The sequence below is a fragment of the Salmo salar genome, chromosome ssa11 (assembly GCF_905237065.1).
Source record: "Salmo salar chromosome ssa11, Ssal_v3.1, whole genome shotgun sequence".
In the NCBI taxonomy this organism is placed as follows: Eukaryota; Metazoa; Chordata; class Actinopteri; order Salmoniformes; family Salmonidae; genus Salmo; species Salmo salar.
This window is the reverse complement of record NC_059452.1, coordinates 37,799,304-37,820,513: the sequence shown is the minus strand read 5'-3', so window position 1 is coordinate 37,820,513 and position 21,210 is coordinate 37,799,304. Positions and strand designations below refer to the sequence as shown.

The window sequence follows — 21,210 nt, the reverse complement described above, 5'->3', positions numbered from 1 at the left end:
AACCTCAACCTGTAGTCTTTCCTTCTCAGCCACCATTTTCTCCATGACTTCATTCATGCTGCTGGATTGCTGCTGCTTTTGGAGATGCAACTGCTCCTGCATTGTTTGTATCTGGCTGCTATAGCTCTTGCCATGTTCATCTCTCTCAATTATGAGTTTCTGAACTTCTTGCTGCAGACGTTCTTTTTCACTGATTGCTGCATCCAGCCGCTGTTGATTTTCTTGCTTTGACAGTGCGATCTCCTCTCTTAGCTTCTTATTTTGCTCTTCTAGTTTATTCATTTCTGACACTACGTGCTCTGCCTGTTTCACCTGGGCTGTGTACTGACTGTTAATGGCATGAAGAGACATCTCTCTCTGCTCAAGATTTTCTGTCAGTGCATTTACCTGAGCAGCCACATGCAAATACTGAGATTTTAGTCTCTCAATTTCGACAGTGAATGTTGAGGTGCTCCTTTGATGGGTATCAAGGGCGTCTTCCTTTTGTTTTGAAAGGTCGACATTCAGTGTTTGAATTTGCCGAAGGTCTTGACGTAGCAAGGAAGACTCATTCCTCAGCACCTCTATGGTGTTTTCTGCTGCCTGAACTGCGCCGTTGCTGTCACTGAGGGCCTTGTTAAGACTGGACATCTCCTCGGCCCTTTGAGAAAGCATCGTCCGAGCTTCCTGGAGCTCCTCTAAATGAGCAGCATACTTCTCCTGAAGATTTACAAAGGCACTTTGGTTCTCCTCTGCTGACTGGCTGAGGCTTGCAGACTTAGTGGAGAGTTCCTGAATCTGACCCTGCAGTTGTGACACCAACTCTGTGCTCTCCATGAACTGGGTTTTGAAGAGGGCTGCTTCATCTGCCCTTCTCTGCAGCTCCTGAAGGGCCTTTGACTGGTCCATAACGGCAGTCCCTCTTTCCTCTAAGGCTTGTTGAAGTCGTGCCACTTCAGAGGACTGGGCACTGAGGCTACTATTGAGCTTTGAAACAGACTCTTGGAGGTGTGAAAGCTGCTCTTTTAAGCTCTCACATTCTGCATCTTTGGTATTGAGCTTTAAAACAGACTCTTGGAGGTGCGAAAGCTGCTCTTTTAAGCTCTCACATTCTGTATCTTTGGTTTTGAGTTTTGAATTTAGGCTTTCGCTAACAGCTGAGGAGGTGCTCTGGGCCTCAAGGAAGAACTTGACTTTCTCTTTCAGGGTCTCTTTTAACAGGGATGACTCAGAGGTCAGGCTGTCAACTTGACCTCTGAGCTGTGTGGTGGAATCCTCCAGCTCTGAAACATATGTCCTTAAACTCACATAATCATCAACTTTCTGCTTAAGCTGTGCCTCTTGTTCTTCAAGCCTCCCACTGAGCTGGTTACTCTGTTCCACCGCATTACGCAGATCACCCTGAAGCCGTTTCATTGTTTCCGCATTTGAATTCAGCTGGGTTTTGAAATCCTCAGATTCTAAGGTGAACTTCTCTCTGAGCAGACTCAGCCGTTTCTCCGCCTCATGCAGCGAAACATCTTTGTCTTGAAGGCTTTTCTGAAGACTCTGAGCTTGTGTCTGCAGCTCAGTTATGGCCTGGCTCATCTGACCCTCACCCTCTACTGACTTAGCTTGTAACTGCTTAATAAACATCTCCTGCTGATTTAGGGACTCACCTCTCTGCTGCAAATTCAAACCTAAGCTATCCCTGTCCGAGCAGGCTGCTGTCAGTTGCTTTGTTAAATTAGACGCATAACTGTCCCTGTTAGAGATCTCTGCCTTGAGAACTGAAATCTCCTCAAGTTTCTTGGATGCCTCTGTGACAGAGTTTTTGAGTTCGGTTTTTAGTCTGACATTCTGTTCATTCAATGCTTGGATGTTGTCCCTAAGATCTAATATCTCAGTTTGCCTCTGTTCCATCTCTTCCCTTAGCTTCTTGTTTTCTGCTGCGTGGTTCTCCAGAGTGGTCTTCAGCTCTGTATTTTCAGACTCCAACTTCGCACTGCTCTCGTTTATGACACCAAGCTGACTGCTTAGTGACTTCAATGACTCGTTCCTCTGGTTCAGCTCGTCTTTGTGGTTTTCACAGTCCTGTGTCATTTGTCTGAATGTCTCTTCTTTTTCTTCCAGACGCTGAGTCAGTTGTGAGCATTGTCCTTTAAGTGATTTAGTCTCGCCCTGCAGTTGATTAAGTTTATTCTGTAAAGAGCTCCACTCCTCTGCTTTCTGCTGCAACATGGTGTCTTTCTCTGTGAGCCCAGATTTCAGTGCGGTCCCCTGCTCCTGTAATAGAGACAATGTCTCCTGGAGTTGCGACAACTCTCTCTGCTGGGCCTCTAATTGTGAGTTTTGATTTCTGATAGTCTTCTCTTTTTCGGTCATGTTGTTGTTCAGTTGATCAAGTTGGGTGATCAAGCTGTCAACTTGGTCTTGTGAATGTTCAAGTGCCTCTTCACTCCCTCTAAGCAATTTGGTGAGATTAGTACATTTATTTGTTTTGTCCAGCAAACTCTCTGAAATGGTCTGTTTGTTTTGCTCTAGGAACTTGTTGAGTTCCTCTACTGCTACACTGAGCTCCTTTTTGTCTTTCAGTAGCCCGTCAATAATTTTGCAGTTTTCTGAATGTTGCATTTCAAAATTGGAAAGTTTATCTAGAAGTAAGTTCTTCTCCTTGGTTAATTCAGAAATGGACTCCGACTGTACAGCTAATTCCTGTTGCACTATCTGCTTCTCCTCTGTCAGACTGTTCAGTTGTGAGCACAGGTTTGTGTTCTGCTCAAGAGTCACATTTACCCTTCTATCAAGCTCAGATGCAACCTGCATTTGCTGGGCAAGTTCCTTATCTCTGATCTCATAAGCAGCTCGGAGTTGTTGGTTTTGCTCACTCAGTGCCTGGATGTGACTGTGGAGGCCAACCACCTCAGCTTGCCTCTGTTCCATCTCATGCCTCAGCTTGTTGTTTTCTGCTTCGTGGTTCTCCAGAGTGGTTTTCAGCTCTGTATTTTCAGACTCCAACTTCACACTGCTCTCGTTCATGACACCAAGCTGACTGCTTAGTGACTTCAATGACTCGTTCCTCTGGTTCAGCTCGTCTTTGTGACTTTCACAGTCCTGTGTCATTTGTCTGAAGGTCTCTTCTTTTTCTTCCAGACGCTGGGTCAGTTGTGAGCATTGTCCTTTAAGTGATTTAGTCTCACCCTGTAGCTTAGATAGAAGCTTTTTCTGCTGCCCAAGTTTATTCTGTAAAGAGCTACACTCATCTGATTTCTGCTGCAATACGGTGTCTTTCTCCGTGAGCCCAGTTTTCAGGGCAGTTACCTGCTCCTGCAGTAAATACATTGTTTCCTGGAGTTGCGACAGCTGGCTCTGCTGTGCCTCTACTTGTGAGTTTTGATCAGTGACAGACTTCTCTTTTTCAGCAATGTTGTGATGGAGCTGCTCCACCTGAGTGTTCAAATTGTCAATTTGCACCTGTAAACATGCAACTGTCTCCTCCTTTTCCCTGAGTGTTTTAGTTAGAAGACTACATTCATTTGTTTTCTCAAATAGACTCTCGGAAATTGACTGTTTATTTTGCTCCAGGGCCTTGTTCAGTTCATTGGCTCTAACACTCAGCTCTTCCTTGTCTTTCAGAAGCCCTTCAATGACTTTGCTGTTTTCTGAATGCTGTGTTTCGAAGTTGGAGACTTTGCTTCTCAGAGAATCCCTTTCATCTGTCATCTCTGAAATGGATATCTGCTTTCCAGCTACATCCTGTTGCAATCTCTGATTCTCCTCTCTGAGGCCATTTGCTTGAGAGTTCAAACTGCTGTTAAGTTCAAGAGCTGCCGTAGATGTTTTATTAAGCTCATCTACAAGCTGCTTTTGAGACTTAAGTTCATCTGCCTTCTCCTTCAGGTCAGCTTGCAGTTGTTGTTTTTCAGTCTTCAAGTTTTTCAAGAGCTTCTTCATATTTGAGATATTTTCCAATTTAACCTGCAGGTCTTTCGTCAACTTCTCCTTTTCAGAATCTCTGACTTGCAGTTCTGTGTTAAATTTCTGTTGCTCTACTTCGGCCTCTTCCTGGATGGCCCTGAGTTTTTCCTCAAGAGAGGATATTGTCTCCAGTTTTTCTTGCACCTCTTTTTTCAACTGTACCTGACACTCTGTCTGCTTCTCTAGCTGGTTGGACAGGGTCTTAAGGTCATCGTTGTGTTTGGACACCTCTGCGCGAAGCTTGTTCCGTTCCTCCTCAACCGATTTGAGTTCTTTCTCATACGTCTGCTCCTTGTCCTGAAGCTGGTCTTTCAGTGTCTTGCTGGATGTACTTGCTTCCCTCAACTGAGAGATGAGACCCTCGGACTCCTGTAGTTTCTGGGAAGCAACAGTCACATTCTCCTTCAGTGAAGAGATCTGAGTTTCGCACTCCAAGAGATGATTACGATGGCCCACGTTGTGCTGCTGGATCTCCCCTCGAAGTTCCAGGATGGTCCGCTTGTCCTCTTCCACTTGCTTCCTCAGCTCCTCCACCTCTACTGTCCTCGACTCCTTCTCCTCTTTGGCCTTGCTCAGCTCAGTCTCTGCATCCTTCAGCTGTTCCACCAGCTCTGCCGTCCTGGTGTTCAGAGCCTGCTGGTCCGAGTTCTGAGAGTCTCTGATGATCTGTGCCTCCCGCTCCGATTTGGTGAGGGCGGTCTCGATGCGAACCAGGTCCTCGTCCTTGTGCTTGATCTCCTGCTTCAGCCCCATGATCTGCTCTGCGTACTCCGCCATGTTGCCCGAGAGGGCTAAGATCTCCTTGTCCTTGTCTGAGAGGACGTCTCTGAGGTTATCAATCTCCCGTTCACAGCTTTGAAGGTTGTGGATCAGCTGAGACCTTTCTTCCAGATGGGTGGTGTTCAACTTGTCCAGTTCATCGTTTGTCTGATCCAGGTCATTTTTAAGAGTCTTTATTGTGGCCTCTTGTTTCTGTGTCTACGGGTTTGGAAAAAATACAAATATGTTACTGGAGGCAGAAATCTCCTAAAGTACTGTCAATATCATTGCCATTTAATGAGTGTGAAGGTAATAGTTCGCCTAAACTATTAAATCTGAGATAAACATGTCTTCTGGTTTCTTATATGCAAAAACTGTAACCTGAATTCCAATTAATATTTATATTTCATCACAGTAATTAAGCCATGGTAGTCATATCCCGAAACCTTACCTTCTCTTTAAGCACACTCAGCTTATGTGTGAGATCTGCAACCGCTGTCTTCAGTTCTGAACACTGTTTTTCAAAGGTACTGCATTTTGTGGAGACTTCAGTGAGCTGAAAGAAGAAAAAAAGGTGTCATGACTTACTATAAAACAGATTTGACTATTAATTGATCGCCAAAACAGGCTACTGTACTTACATTGTTCTCAGATTGAAGCAGCTTGTCGGACACCTCTTTGTGTTGCGCCTCCTTTTCCTTTAAAGAATCTCGGAGGCTGTCGATGAGCTCCAGTTTCTCAGAGGTCTTGACTAATGTGTTCTCCTTCTCTATAAGAGAGGTTTCGAGACACTCTTGGGTGTCGCTCAATCTAAAAGGCATCAAAGAGAAAGGAGATGTTTTAAAGGTTACAAATGAGGACATGGTGATAATCTTACATTCTCCAATGCAAAAAAGCATTTTTACATTTACATTTTAGTCATTTAGTAGACGCTCTTATCCAGAGCGACTTACAGTAGTGAATGCATACATTTCATTTAATTTCATGTTTTTTTTTAGCACAAACACATGATCATCATCAGTGCACAACTTTACACATGCTTGATTGTATTCGTTTATTTATAACTTGCGTATGACTACAGTTAGATACATGGAGCCAAACTATTCAGTACAAAAACCTTACATTCCTTTTACCCTTAAATGAGTAACTGGCACTGAATACAAATTTGGGAAATGAACCGGTTTACTATTTATGTGTGTGACCCGTGACCTTTTTTGGTTTAGCACTTTGATTGAGGATGAATTGTGTGGGCTTACCCTTTGAGCTGCTCGTTGAGGCTGGTGACCAGGAGATGGTGTTTCTCTGCATCCCTGCTCTGCTGGCTCCGAAGGCTGACCAGTTGACCCTGTAGTCTCTCTGACTCGTTCTGTGGGGAGGGGGAGGAGAGGGAAGGTTTAACATGGTTTGGAGAAAAGCTCAGAGTAAAGCCAGTAGGAAGCTCACTCCATCTCACTGCACACATATTGACCCAAAATACTACTCCCTTTCTTCTATGTACAGTGTTAGGTTTAGTCCAAACAACACAGCATAAAAGGAACACATTTCAGCTTTCAGGACATTTTGGCTTAGTATCATTTCTATTATCTATTTTGCCTTTCTTAGGATAAAAAAATGCTTTGAACTTGGCCGGATTAGAATTGTCATATACTTTTGTATGCTCCTTATATGATGGTTGAACAATTAACCAACCAAGTGAGTTTGTTCTCCACACCGAGTGAATTTGTGGGCAAAATATGCTCAACATAGCACTCGCTTATTAGAAGACTGCTCGCAAGCCGTGAACACAGAACAGTGGGTTTCCAAAACAAACAAGCCAAAGGATTAGCCTTCACCGCCGGTGGTACTCTCTCTAGCGCACACAAACACTAACACACCTGGGAAACCCAAAATGGCCGCCTTTCTTCATCAACATCAAACGTCACCTGTGTTAGAGGAGTTTGTTACAAAATCCTAGTCCTCGGGAAGAAACATGCAATGAACTGAATAGTACAAATGAATTCAGTAAAAAGTCAATCCAAAAGCAAAGGCAAAACAAACTCCCAAACACAAAGGAGAACTTATAAGATGCAACATGTTGATAATGGGAGCAGCTGACAAAGTTACAAATTAGATTTCCACTACCTCAGGAACTGGCACAGGTAAGTAAGCCGTGAACAAAGTCAGTTGTGTGCTTCTTTTTATGAACAGACCAGGAGGTATAGGAGGGTAAAAGCGGGTAATCTATGGTGAGTGGTATGGAAGTGTGAGAGGGGAGTAAGAAAGGTCCCTTAAGTCAGTGGTTCCTAAATTGTGGGATTCCTAAACTGTGGGCCCCCCCCAAAAAAATTGAGATTATTTTTAGGGAACTCAGTCCGGCTTTCAACTTACTCTTGAAAGTTGTAATTATAGAATGGACAAGGGGAAATTTCGAATTGGGTAGTAAATTATCAGTATTCCTCGTCATGTCGGTCATTGTATACCTTAGAGATCTATTTATAACTTGTCAGAAATGTCCAGATCAACTAGCCCATGTCAGCTAATGTTTTTTAGCACAGATTTTGTAGTAACGTTTGAGTCACTCAAATATTACATGAATACACATTAGACATGGCAGGATGTATATAATTGCAAGAAAATTTGCATTAAAACTGCAACATTTTCTATACAACCCATAACAAAATGTGTAGAATTCCAGGAAATAAGCTTTAAACCTGCAAAATGTGTGAACAGTTTGTGTCATGAACAGTGCTTGTGCCCATAGAAACATACGTGGGGCGTGGGATGTTCCCCAATGCTGGAAGAGGGGCCTGAGTGAAAAGGTTTAGGAACCCCTGCTTTAAGTGTCTTTATGGAGGCTATCTTGGTACAGTGTGGCATTCTGCAAGGAGCATGTGGGTCTGATAGCTCTACAAGGTGTGAGATATGAGGTTCCAACCAGGTCTGTGAGACGTGAGAGTTTACCTGTAGGGACTCGATGCGAGCCTGCAGCTGCAGCCGGTCCTCAAGGTCCTGACAGCGGTCCTCCAGTCCTAGGATCTGTTCCTGCAGCTGGTTCCTCTCCAGCTCCAACTCCTCCACTACCGACCGCAGGCCACCTGCAAGGGCAGTCGCATAGACAAGAAAGAGACAATCAGTGGTTGAGAAATCTGGTAGTTATCTATCATCAACAATAATTAGCGAAAATGGATGCAAATTGTAATCATAGAATCAGCCCTTTATACAGTCACAACTGAAACGTTTCCATGCAAACATATTGTTGTGATGGATTACAAAGTTTATGATAATTGGCCTGCTACTTGCCCCATGCAAGGTCACTGGTTTTTGTACATTTATTTATATTTTTTTGTCCCATTAAAAACCATGAACCTTTCAACACAGTGAATGTGTCAAACACAAGGAGAGATGAGAGGAAAAAGAAGAACAGACAGGGCATGCAAAACAGCATAAAAGCCAAACACTTACCACAGACGGGGGAAACTCTCCACCTAAATTCATATGAACTGACAAGAGTTCAATGCATTCGACATGGACTAATATCGTAGCGAGCCAAATACAAGCCAGTTCAACCAGCATGCACATGTTCAAATAATAACCACCTCAACTTGTGATGAGATGACACAAAACCCCACAGATGAGTCAACCTTAGGGAATGTATTCACTCTGGGGTTGAATGTGTTTGACTGGAGGGAGAAAAAACACCCACATGTAAAACCCCAAAAACGGCGGAGGAGTGTTAGGCCTACGTTGACAAAATGACAAAACAACCCAAATGACTAAAACATCTCAAGCTCCCATAATGGTGGTGGGTGGGTGACAAATACACAGAAAGCGACAACGTGCATGCTAGCGTAAACTGTCTAGTGGGTCTCACACCTGTGTTGGGGGAAGTGTACTCAGGCCACCAACCTCCCATGTTCTCCCCCTCCTCCTCCATCGGGGTGGTGCTCTCAGATACGCCACTGTGTGGGTCCTGGTGGAACGCCTGCTTGCCATCAAACTCAAAGTCCTCCTGCGTGGGGGTGGGGTGACAATACTCATTTTAGTCTAGTGACTGAAGTACATTTTGTCTGGGATGTTACAGAGGATAGCGTACAAATCTAACGTCAGACAGAACTACAGTAATATTTAATCTCCCTTGTTATACTGATCATCTACAGGCATCCTTGCTGGCCGTGACCATGTGACCACACTCTCAGAGCGTGTCTCAGGGAGAGTTGGGATATGCATAAATTCACACGTGTATTAATACACTTGTACTTGAAATAGGACAAATATTAGCACACACCAATTTATTATTATTGCTGCCTTATTCCTTCCCAGCTCTGAACTCACCCCCCCTCTACCAAATCACTCACCCATCTTGCCACCTCCCCTCCATCATTCATTCTCCTCCTCTCCCTTTTACTCCGTACCTGCAGGCTGTGTTGGTGGGCGGTGCCTCCCATTTTCTTGCCGCTCCTATGTGGCCCTGTGAGACCCCGGGCCTGCACCAGCTCCTCCTCCAACTCCTGCTGCCGGCTGGCCAGCGCTGGATCGGAGCAGCCGGGAAAGAACCAGTCATCCTCAATCAGTTTTGTGCCACAGGGAAGGGAGCGATGAGGGGGGGGTTTTGGGGTTACAGAGTTGAACCCCAGAGATGCATTACAGGAGGGGGGTAGAGAGATGGAGGTAGAGAGATGGAGAGAGCGAGATGGAGAGAGCGAGATGGAGAGAGCGAGATGGAGAGAGCGAGATGGAGAGATAGAGGATGGTTTAAGAAAGACAGATGATACAGGGAAAGGAGGGAGTGAGACAGAGAGAATGGATAGGGAGATAAGAGTGAGAGAGGGTGAAAGACAAGAGGGAAAGACTGCAAAAGAGCACGCTCACCCAATAGATGAACACACAACAGCAGCATTGCACACAAGGAAACGTGCAGACTCACTCCAGAGAGAGAAAGAGAGCTAGAGCACTCCAGACTCCTGTGAGCGTGTGTTCATTACATACGTGTGTGTGTGAGTGAGTGAGTGAGTGAGTGAGTGAGTGAGTGAGTGAGTGGTGAGTGAGTGAGTGAGTGTGTGTGTGTGTGATGATTGTGTGGCTCTGTAGACTTTCCTAAAAGCAGAGTTTCTGGTCAAAGCCATGCACAGCTAATAGGGAGGGAGACAGGCTGCAACCAAACAGGAGGAGGATGGAAGGGGGCCGGGCCGGGGCAGTGGTTGTCTTTACGGCTCAAGGAGACTGTACTGCAACAACATTTTCAATGGTGATTTGGCATACTGGAAAGCAGGGAGGTCACAGCCATTCCGACTGAAAGCTGCCCACATTGTGATTGGACCGTGATCAGTGGGCACTACATTTTTAATTATCAGTGGTCACTTGTCAGTGATTGGACCATCAAGGGGAAGGGGAGGGGGCAGCAATCACATTTATGTCAAATTGATCAATCAGGGCCAACAATTTGCACAAAACTCATTCCCATCTGTTTTGTGATATCAGGTAGATGAGGGAGGGGTGGGGGAGGACTAGCTAAAAGCAAAGAGTGACAGAGAGAAGGGTTTCATTGGGTGACAGAGGGAAGGGTTTCATTGGGTGACAGAGAGAAGGGTTTCACTGGGTAAGGATTGCAGACGTGGTAGTGCAAAGTGGTCAATGTAGCCAAGCGAATAAAAAAATTGTCATTTATTTTCAATGAGGACACTTTAGATTCTTGAATTCCAAGGAATCTCCTTGAACGGACTGAACTGATATGGAATTGACTCCATATAATGTATTAAGTGATGAGCAATCATTGAATGGACATGACAATATTTCATTGACAGCCAGTTGTTATTTAGATGTTAAGATGATGCTCCAGAAACCAAGTTTGAGTAGGAATGCACCAATCAGATATTGCAACAGTTAGCTACTTCAGCAACTAAAAGCAGCAAGGTTGGCAGCGTTACACAGGCAAATGACAGCAATGAGGTTAGCAAGCGTTAGTAAAGATGGATAGATGATTGAGAGGACGAAAGCGTTGAAAAACAGCACCACTTGCCGTGTATGAGTGTGCACGCGTGTGTGTTAGAACACCTAAAACTCCCTCAAGCTATTATGTCAGTATAATATATCATTCCAGTCCACATCATCTGTCAAGTAAATATGCTCACAATGACATCACAACTGTAGCCTAGAATTTTCACTTTAGTGTTATTAGTGGTTTAGATATAGTCTCAATCTTCTATAAATTAAACAATAAGGATATTTCATAATTCTATTAGAGGAGAGTCCTCTAAGGCTCTTTTAATTGGTTTATTTCTTCTTTATAAACAAGATCATTGGTTTATTTCTTCTTTATAAACGAGATCATTGGTTTATTTCTTTTTTATAAAGAAGGTCATTGGTTTAATTATTTTTTATAAAGATCATTGGTTAATTTCTTTTTTCCATATAAGCTCCGCCCTCAGCTAGTCCTAATTCCAGTGTTAGCGTTAGCCTTCCCACCACCATTGAAGCCTTGTCATTTTGTTGTGTTAATATGTTTTGCAGATCAGTTCAATGACAGCGTCATTGTGAAGTCATAACGGAGTCTGAAGGTGGCAGGGAAAGTTGGGGGAGGGAGAGACGGAAGGAAGGAGAGAGGGAGGGGAAAGTGGGAGGAAAGGAAACTTAAAAAGAGAGGGAGATACTGAAAGAGAGAAACACTACATGGAGGAGGGACTAATAAAAAGCACAGGCCTCCACTGTACTGCCTCCAGTTTACCCCGGAGGAGGTGAAAAGGATGCTGGGAAACTGAGGACAGTACAGTGGGGGCAGGCTTTTGCTGAGGGGTATGGGCCTGCATGCACAAAACTGATGGGAAACAGGTTCTTGTTGGCTGCCCCCATCCCAGGAGCAGGGAGCGGAGGAGGAGGGGGGGAGGACATGGGGTAGGGGTTGTGGGGGGGGCGCAGAGCCAGAATGAAAAGCTCGCCGGGGACGGATGGGTTGGAGGGAAAAAATGAAACAAAAAATAAACATGCTCAGTTGGACAGTGAGGGGCTCTCAAACAACAACAGAAGACATTGAACTTTAACAGATAACTTCTCTAGAATTCCCTCCCACCTTCCTTCCTCCCTGTTTTCCATGGGTAAAAGATGTATGCTGTTTGACAGTATGTAACAAAAGGTTTGGACGGAGTGGTAGCTGTGTTCTGTGTCGTCGAGGGAGGCGGGTTGGCGGCTGCTGGGTGATACGACTTTTGCATTTCGGTCTGAGGTGAGGTTTAGTGTCTGTGGTGTGTTGTGTCACAGTGTGTCAGCCCCGTGGTAGTGCCAGTGCGCCCTGTGTGTGTGGATCACCCCCCAGCGGTGGCGGGGCACTTACCCTCTCTCTCCTCCTCCATGTGGCTCATGCGCAGGGCCATGGTGGCCTTCTCCTCGCGGGCACGGTCCCTGGCCGTCACCGCCTCCGACACCATCTCCTGCCAGTCCAGCACCTGGCTCTGGGCGTCGTCAGCGCTACCTGACTCGCTGGCCTAGTGTGTATAGGATCAGAAAGACATGAGAAGCAGGATATTGGTTTGGGGTGGAGGAAGCATTGGGTCCGGAGATAAGGCACAGGGGGCGTTCATTTATTCTCATCCAGGGATTACTCAACATGGGAGAATGTGGTGTTTGATTTCATCTGAGGACAAGTGGCTTTCCATCAGAGAAGTGAAGTCGTCAATAGGATAGATGTGTCAGATGTGTTTGGTGTACAGTGCCAGCAGGGTTTCCGTTAGGAAAATGAGGCGCCGGACATTTGACCGGCAGCATTTGCATTTACCAGATGGGTGTGTAACCTGACTACGTCATCCACCCAAGGTGCTGAGAAATCCCATTTAGATGATGGTAATTCATCTGAACAGAACATGCAACAGGAGGATGCAACGTTGTGAATCCTCCTTCTTACTGAATTCTGATGAGCACTTTGAAGATGTTAGAATAACTGTCCACATTTACTGTTCCTCAGTCAACAAGGAGTAACCAACAGCAACATCACTAGCCTATGACAATCTACTATCCTCCATAGTAGAAAAGTTGACCTATTCTATTGTTCAGCTTCTCGTTCTGTGCAAGAAAGAAATAGGCTATTCCAAACAGACTCTGGTACAGTTGTGGGACGATAGATCCCAAATTCAGACAACCAGTAGGTTGTACACAACCATTCATACAACCAGTAGGTTGTACACAACCATTCATACAACCAGTAGGTTGTACACAACCATTCAGACAACCAGTAGGTTGTACACAACCATTCATACAACCAGTAGGTTGTACACAACCATTCATACAACCAGTAGGTTGTACACAACCATTCATACAACCAGTAGGTTGTACACAACCATTCATACAACCAGTAGGTTGTACACAACCATTCATACAACCAGTAGGTTGTACACAACCATTCATACAACCAGTAGGTTGTATACAACCATTCATACAACCAGTAGGTTGTATACAACCATTCATACAACCAGTTGCATTAAAAAGCAATAAGGCTGATGCAACAGATCAGAACGTTTTGCTTGAAATGTTGATCAACTATTATTTCTTCACATTATAAGTGCAGCAATGCGCACAAGGCAGTAGGCTACACGTGAATGTTTGTTCCATAATGCAATTAGCGGACCGCACATGAAAGCAGGTTCATGAGACAGAGATAAAACATTTAGCAGGGGAGAACTAATAATGCAACAACTAGCATGGGTTGCTAATATGACTAGGGTTGAAGTTTGGCTACTGGTCAATGAAAGAAAGTTGATTTGAAAACCAATAGAACATGAGAGAAACAGGCTACTGGTTTCAATGGCATAAGCCTATGGAAGTCTTTATAAAATACTTTTGGCTAGGCTACTTTGATGCAAGGTAAGACATGCCTCATAATATGAAGTAAAACATTCAGGTTTCAAACAATTAAGTATACGTTTTCAAAATGCATACTGCTTCCAGCTCATTGCAAAGTGGTGTGGGACATGCTGAAGCCTGCCTACCTATGCACTTGATTGGCGAATGTAAAGCGCGCTTCAATTACCAGTTGGGGGGGCAAAAGCCAGCTATTACTGGTTAACGGAAACCTTGAGTGACAGTCAAGGTATGCATCCATAGATGAATCCATCGACCCCTCACTGTTTTCCCCAACATTGATTCTCAAGAATCATGACTAGACACCACTACTGCACTGCATGCCGGGATGTAGGTGGTACTTCCTCGTTGCAGTGCATGTTGGGGGTACCGTCTGGTGGGGTTTGAACTCTGACCTGAGAGGCGGCTCTCTTGGTGACCTGCTCCAGGTCGGAGGCCATCTTCCTCTGCTGCTCCTCGTACACCACCAGCTTGGCCTCCAGTACATCTACAGGAGGACATGTTAACATTTACATGAGGGCAGAGGACATGTTAACATCCTCCAACACATCTACAGGAGGACATAGGACATGTTAGAGACAGAACACAATGTAAACAGATTCTGAATAACACGCTGAAGGTACATTGACAAAGATCAAACAGAACAAGCGACCAAAATAACATACAGATGTACAAGGCTGAAACAGATCACTTGTAAACATGGGGAGCTGTTGCTCATTTAGATGGGTCTTCAAACCTCTTGTAAATCATCACCAGACTAAACAGAGATTAGTTTCAGTACAGAGAACATCTAGAGAACATCTGCAGTAGAAAACCCTTTTGTTAAAGAGATAGTTCACTTTGAATTTAAAGAAATGCTTTTTTTTCTAGCATTGCTAAATTCTCCAAAAACGCTAGACAAAAGAGGGGGTGGGGCGTTTGCTAAATACCCAATTATCACAGTTTTTTAAAGAGTTATAAATGATAACACCAAGGAGAAGTCCACAATAAGATAACACTTACAAAACTAGCTAGCACGTTAAAGTTCATTACACCATGGTCCAGATAAGTGTAGTCAGATGATTGATGATAGTTGAAGAATCTCCTCACCGTTCTTGGCCTTGATCTCGTCGTACTGCTCCAGCTTCCACAGCGTCTCCTCCCGCTCCTCCTCCAGATCCGTGATGCGGCTACGCAGGGACGTCACGTCAGGGCCCACTCTACCAGACTGGAGGAGGGTCAAAGCTCACAGGTCAAGGAAAGCTCAGCGCAACATGTCTGTTTCTTGAATGAGACTAAACGTGTACGACATACATTCAGGACAACATTTTCCCTCTCCCAAGGACACGTGCCCTCTGAGCATACTAATCACAGAAGTCTTAATAGATGGGAGCTCTGAATTAAACTCTGCTAAAATAATTGCCCTCTTCTCACAGACCATTGTTACAGAAAAGTTACAACATTGATCATCACGCTATAAATGTACTCATCCCCGCCTAATTAAAATGTTACAGTTAGTTTGCTAGATATAACTGAATCTCTTACCTGGCTTTTCCTCACCTCGTCCTCCAGCTGTCGAATACGAGACTTTGACCAGGCTTTCATCTTTAGGAACTTGGCTTCCGATTTACTGGCCTCCTCAAATTTCAGCTTGGCTTGTGCTGCGAGAGACGAGAAAGAAGGGGGGGAGACAGAGAGAGAAAGGAGAGTGACAGGAGAAAAGCAGATCATGAGATCTTCACAAGACCTGAAGAAGAGCTTAACATCCCAGGAAGCCCATCAACATTAAAAAGCATCCTATGGTCTGTAGAATGTGTGTGTATCTGTCCACATCTGTACCGACTACCTACCTTCCAGCTCGTTCATCCTCTGGGCCGTGGCTGGAGAATCCCTGCCACTCCCTGCTTGCGTCTGGGTCTGAAGCTCGGAGACAGGGGTCCTTCCCAGCTCCTCCTGTAGCTGCCCGCGAAGTGCCTGCTCCCGCTCAGCCAGCTGGGCCTCGTGGCACTCGGTGGCACGGCGCAGCTCGCCCTGATGCTTCTCCAAGAGGTCACGCAGCTGAGCCCGCATCACGTGCTTCTCAGCCTCCATCTTGGACCCGAGGCTCTCGCGCTCCACCTGCAGCCGCCGCGCCCGCTCCACCAGGTCCTGGGAGAGAAAAGGAGGGATGAGGGAAGAGCAGGAGGAGGGGAGAGAGAGGGATGGATGAGGAAAGGAGGGACAATTGGTGATCACTGTTCTAGGCTAGGGTTGTCGCGAGAGAGATGACATCATAAGGGGATTGGTCTCCCTCATCTGAAGTGAATTACTCCAGGGTCACCGTTGATAGTGGCAGACCCTGGCCGTCACGCCACACTCCGAGGGTGTCCGGAGAGATGGGATACACAAAAAAGACATTTAGAATTCACACAGGCGTATTAATACACACTTGTACATGTATGAAATAGGACAAATATAAGCACCCACCAAATTATTATTATTATTCATTATAGTAGTAGCCATCACCAAGACTGTATCCTTGATTCTCCACCCTTTTCCTAGTAGTGTGCACTTGCACACTCCCTTTAAGGGATCTAAAAGCATTGGATTGATTTAAGAGTAGTCTAGAGAGAGTTCTCGTCATTGTTAAATGAATGCAGGAAGCTTTGGAAGTGGACACACACTTTGGGAGAAAATAAGAAAATTGGAACGTAGCCCATATTGTTTTGGCCCACCCTTCCAATGGGTATAGCTGTTAACACCCATGCGGTTCCTTATAATATATCATAATATATGCCATTTAGCAGAAGCTTTTATTCAAAGCGACGTACAGTCATGTGTGCATACATTCTTCATATGGGTGGCCCCAGTGGGAAACAAACCCCCTGATCCAGGCGGTGCAAGCACCATGCTCTACCTGAGACACAAAGAGGACCCCTTAAAGGGATAGTTCACCTTAAATAAAGTTTGACCTATTTAAATAACCTCTCACCTTGATCTGCTGGTCTCTGGAGTCCACCTCCCCCTGGAGGACGTCAATCACCTGGTTTTTACCCTGCAGCACCACCTCCTTCTCATGTAGTTTCTGTTTCAGAGCCTTCAAGAGCTGGGGAGGACAGACAGCCATGTCAGCAACTACACTACCCACGGTGCACAGCAGTGATACTGTACATCACAACTTGGTCTTGTGGTCACACTAGCACATTGCATGTTGTAACTGGAAATGTTAACTTTTGGTACAATTTGCTGGATGTATAACTGTTTGGAAACAGAACGTTCCTTCCAATGACTTAAGATAGAATAATCTATAGTGTATCTACAGCTAGCATGCAGCCGGGTTACAGAGTTCAGAATGAATAGAGTAACTTCACGGAATAAGGACCATTTAAAGTGGGTTCATAGTCGATTTTACTGGTCATTTTAATGGTAAAACAAAAGTAACAGCGGTAAATCCTCTAGTCTAGTTTACCTGTTCCAGATCAGCGCTGGCGTCAGACTTGGCGGCCAACTTGAAGAGCTCCTGTTCATGCATCTGGTTGACCTCCGTTAGCTTGTTGTCTTTCTGCAGAATGATGTCTTTAAACGTCTGGATCTGAAACGACAGTTCATTCAGAAGACATTTGTGAAGCTTGAATACACGGCTGGTCACGGCTGGTCTGACAGGGAAGCTTGAATACATGGCTGGTCACAGCTGGTCTGACAGGGAAGCTTGAATACACGGCTGGTCACGGCTAGTCTGACAGGGAAGCTTGAATACACGGCTGGTCACAGCTGGTCTGACAGGGAAGCTTGAATACACGGCTGGTCACGGCTGGTCTGACAGGGAAGCTTGAATATACGGCTGGTCTGACAGGGAAGCTTGAATACGCCTTCCCTGTGGCTCAGTTGGTAGAGCATGGTGTTTGCAATGCCAGCATGGTGTGTGCAACGCCAGGGTTGTGGGTTTGATTCCCACGGGGGGCCAGTACAAAAAAAAAAAAAAAATTAAATGTATGAAATGTATGAAATGTATGCATTCACTACTGTAAGTCGCTCTGGATAAGAGCGTCTGCTAAATGACTAAAATGTAAATGTAATACACGGCTGGTCAAGGCTGGTCTGACAGGGAAATAGAGCGCTTGTGATTTCTTCAGCTGATGAGGTGAACAGTGATGTTATTGGCCATGACACAGCAAACATGAAAAAGCTTCTTTTTTAAAAAGATTTTACAGGGACGGGGGGAGGAGCTGAGTTGTAGCTGGATTTTTTTGTTTTAATGTTTATGTGTCATTAATAAACGTGACGATAAATAATGTGATGATTAAAAAAATAGTACATACCTCTTATATAAAACAAATCTAAAGTAATAAGCAGATTTGCTGATAAATCACGTTAAAAAAAAAAATCACATCTGCGAAATCTGTGATTTTTCACCATAACCTACGTTTTGCTTGTACATGTTCTCCTTGTCCTCGAAGGCAGCCTTCTCTGTGACTAGGAGCTCCTTGAGGCTCTCAGTCTGCTCCTGCAGCAGGCTGTAACGTTCATCACCCTCTCCCACCTTCCTGGTCAGACTTAGGACCAGCAGCTGCAGCTCTGCCAGGGAGCCCGCTCCGCTCTCCTCCGGCAACGCCTGGAAAACCACCCAAAAACCTTGTATTAGATTGTGTGGTGGGAAACCTCGTATTAGATTGTGTGGTGGGAAACCTAGTATTAGATTGTGTGGTGGTGGGAAACCTTGTATTAGATTGTGTGGTGGGAAACCTCGTATTAGATTGTGTGGTGGGAAACCTCGTATTAGATTGTGTGGTGGGAAACCTCGTATTAGACTGTGTGGTGGGAATGGGAAACCTCGTATTAGACTGTGTGGTGGGAAACCTTGTATTAGACTGTGTGGTGGGAAACCTCGTATTAGACTGTGTGGTGGGAAACCTCGTATTAGACTGTGTGGTGGGAAACCTCGTATTAGACTGTGTGGTGGGAAACCTCGTATTAGATTGTGTGGTGGGAAACCTCGTATTAGATTGTGTGGTGGGAAACCTCGTATTAGATTGTGTGGTGGGAAACCTCGTATTAGACTGTGTGGTGGGAAACCTCGTATTAGACTGTGTGGTGGGAAACCTCGTATTAGACTGTGTGGTGGGAAACCTCGTATTAGATTGTGTGGTGGGAAACCTCGTATTAGATTGTGTGGTGGGAAACCTCGTATTAGACTGTGTGGTGGGAAACCTAGTATTAGACTGTGTGGTGGGAAACCTAGTATTAGATTGTGTGGTGGGAAACCTCGTATTAGACTGTGTGGTGGGAAACCTCGTATTAGATTGTGTGGTGGGAAACCTCGTATTAGATTGTGTGGTGGGAAACCTCGTATTAGATTGTGTGGTGGGAAACCTCGTATTAGATTGTGTGGTGGGAAACCTCGTATTAGATTGTGTGGTGGGAAACCTCGTATTAGACTGTGTGGTGGGAAACCTCGTATTAGACTGTGTGGTGGGAAACCTCGTATTAGACTGTGTGGTGGGAAACCTCGTATTAGATTGTGTGGTGGGAAACCTCGTATTAGATTGTGTGGTGGGAAACCTTGTATTAGATTGTGTGGTGGGAATGGGAAACCTTGTATTAGATTGTGTGGTGGGAAACCTCGTATTAGACTGTGTGGTGGGAATGAGAAACCTCGTATTAGACTGTGTGGTGGGAATGGGAAACCTTGTATTAGACTGTGTGGTGGGAATGGGAAACCTCGTATTAGACTGTGTGGTGGGAAACCTAGTATTAGATTGTGTGGTGGGAATGAGAAACCTCGTATTAGATTGTGTGGTGGGAATGGGAAACCTCGTATTAGATTGTGTGGTGGGAAACCTCGTATTAGATTGTGTGGTGGGAATGAGAAACCTCGTATTAGACTGTGTGGTGGGAAACCTCGTATTAGATTGTGTGGTGGGAAACCTCGTATTAGATTGTGTGGTGGGAATGAGAAACCTCGTATTAGACTGTGTGGTGGGAAACCTCGTATTAGATTGTGTGGTGGGAAACCTCGTATTAGATTGTGTGGTGGGAAACCTAGTATTAGATTGTGTGGTGGGAAACCTAGTATTAGATTGTGTGGTGGGAAACCTTGTATTAGACTGTGTGGTGGGAAACCTTGTATTAGACTGTGTGGTGGGAATGAGAAACCTCGTATTAGACTGTGTGGTGGGAAACCTCGTATTAGATTGTGTGGTGGGAAACCTCGTATTAGATTGTGTGGTGGGAAACCTAGTATTAGATTGTGTGGTGGGAAACCTCGTATTAGATTGTGTGGTGGGAATGAGAAACCTCGTATTAGATTGTGTGGTGGGAATGGAAACCTCGTATTAGATTGTGTGGTGGGAAACCTCGTATTAGATTGTGTGGTGGGAGAGAAACCTCGTATTAGATTGTGTGGTGGGAAACCTCGTATTAGATTGTGTGGTGGGGAAACCTCGTATTAGATTGTGTGGTGGGAAACCTCGTATTAGATTGTGTGGTGGAGAGAAACCTCGTATTAGATTGTGTGGTGGGAAAGTGGGAAACCTCGTATTAGATTGTGTGGTGGGAATGGAAACCTCGTATTAGATTGTGTGGTGGGGAAACCTCGTATTAGATTGTGTGGTGGGAAACCTCGTATTAGATTGTGTGGTGGGAGAAACCTCGTATTAGATTGTGTGGTGGGAAATCTCGTATTAGATTGTGTGGTGGGAAACCTAGTATTGGATTGTGTGGTGGGAAACCTCGTATTGGACTGTGTGGTGGGAAACCTCGTATTAGATTGTGTGGTGGGAAACCTCGTATTAGATTGTGTGGTGGGAAACCTCGTATTAGATTGTGTGGTGGGAAACCTCGTATTAGATTGTGTGGTGGGGAAACCTCGTATTAGATTGTGTGGTGGGAAACCTCGTATTAGACTGTGTGGGATGGGAAACCTCGTATTAGATTGTGTGGTGGGAAACCTCGTATTAGATTGTGTGGTGGGAAACCTCGTATTAGATTGTGTGGTGGGAAACCTCGTATTAGATTGTGTGGTGGGAAACCTCGTATTAGATTGTGTGGTGGGAAACCTCGTATTAGATTGTGTGGTGGGAAACCTCGTATTAGATTGTGTGGTGGGAAACCTAGTATTAGATTGTGTGGTGGGAATGAGAAACCTCGTACTAGATTGTGTGGTGGGAATGAGAAACCTCGTATTAGACTGTGTGGTGGGAATGGGAAACCTCGTATTAGATTGTGTGGTGGGAAACCTCGTATTAGATTGTGTGGTGGGAAACCTCGTATTAGATTGTGTGGTGGGAATGGGAAACCTCGTATTAGATTGTGTGGTGGGAATGAGAAACCTCGTATTAGATTGTGTGGTGGGAAACCTAGTATTAGATTGTGTGGTGGGAATGGGAAACCTTGTATTAGACTGTGTGGTGGGAATGAGAAACCTCGTATTAGATTGTGTGGTGGGAATGAGAAACCTCGTATTAGATTGTGTGGTGGGAATGAGAAACCTCGTATTAGATTGTGTGGTGGGAATGGGAAACCTCGTATTAGATTGTGTGGTGGGAATGAGAAACCTCGTATTAGATTGTGTGGTGGGAAACCTCGTATTAGATTGTGTGGTGGGAATGAGAAACCTCGTATTAGATTGTGTGGTGGGAATGGGAAACCTCGTATTAGATTGTGTGGTGGGAATGAGAAACCTCGTATTAGATTGTGTGGTGGGAAACCTCGTATTAGATTGTGTGGTGGGAATGA

The 21,210-nt window shown here is 44.9% G+C and overlaps 1 protein-coding gene across 3 annotated transcripts in view; it reads right to left on the bottom strand.

Moving 5' to 3' along the window:
* The window catches only part of LOC106562751 (golgin subfamily B member 1), a 51,298-nt gene that overhangs the window by 18,879 nt on the left and 11,209 nt on the right, over nt 1-21,210 (bottom strand). For 2 of the 3 annotated variants that reach the window (XM_045689488.1, XM_045689489.1), the window contains exons 7-21: nt 17,900-18,088; nt 16,946-17,068; nt 16,469-16,582; nt 15,348-15,645; nt 15,043-15,158; nt 14,608-14,725; nt 13,914-14,005; nt 11,999-12,149; nt 9,087-9,202; nt 8,548-8,683; nt 7,636-7,769; nt 5,952-6,061; nt 5,337-5,505; nt 5,147-5,251; nt 4-4,914 (exon numbers count right to left, since the gene is read on the bottom strand). In XM_045689488.1, the coding sequence (XP_045545444.1) occupies nt 4-4,914; nt 5,147-5,251; nt 5,337-5,505; nt 5,952-6,061; nt 7,636-7,769; nt 8,548-8,683; nt 9,087-9,202; nt 11,999-12,149; nt 13,914-14,005; nt 14,608-14,725; nt 15,043-15,158; nt 15,348-15,645; nt 16,469-16,582; nt 16,946-17,068; nt 17,900-18,088 (6,882 nt within the window). The remainder of the gene's footprint in view (nt 1-3; nt 4,915-5,146; nt 5,252-5,336; nt 5,506-5,951; nt 6,062-7,635; nt 7,770-8,547; nt 8,684-9,086; nt 9,203-11,998; nt 12,150-13,913; nt 14,006-14,607; nt 14,726-15,042; nt 15,159-15,347; nt 15,646-16,468; nt 16,583-16,945; nt 17,069-17,899; nt 18,089-21,210) is intronic. The other variant, XM_045689490.1, reaches the window with a different exon arrangement.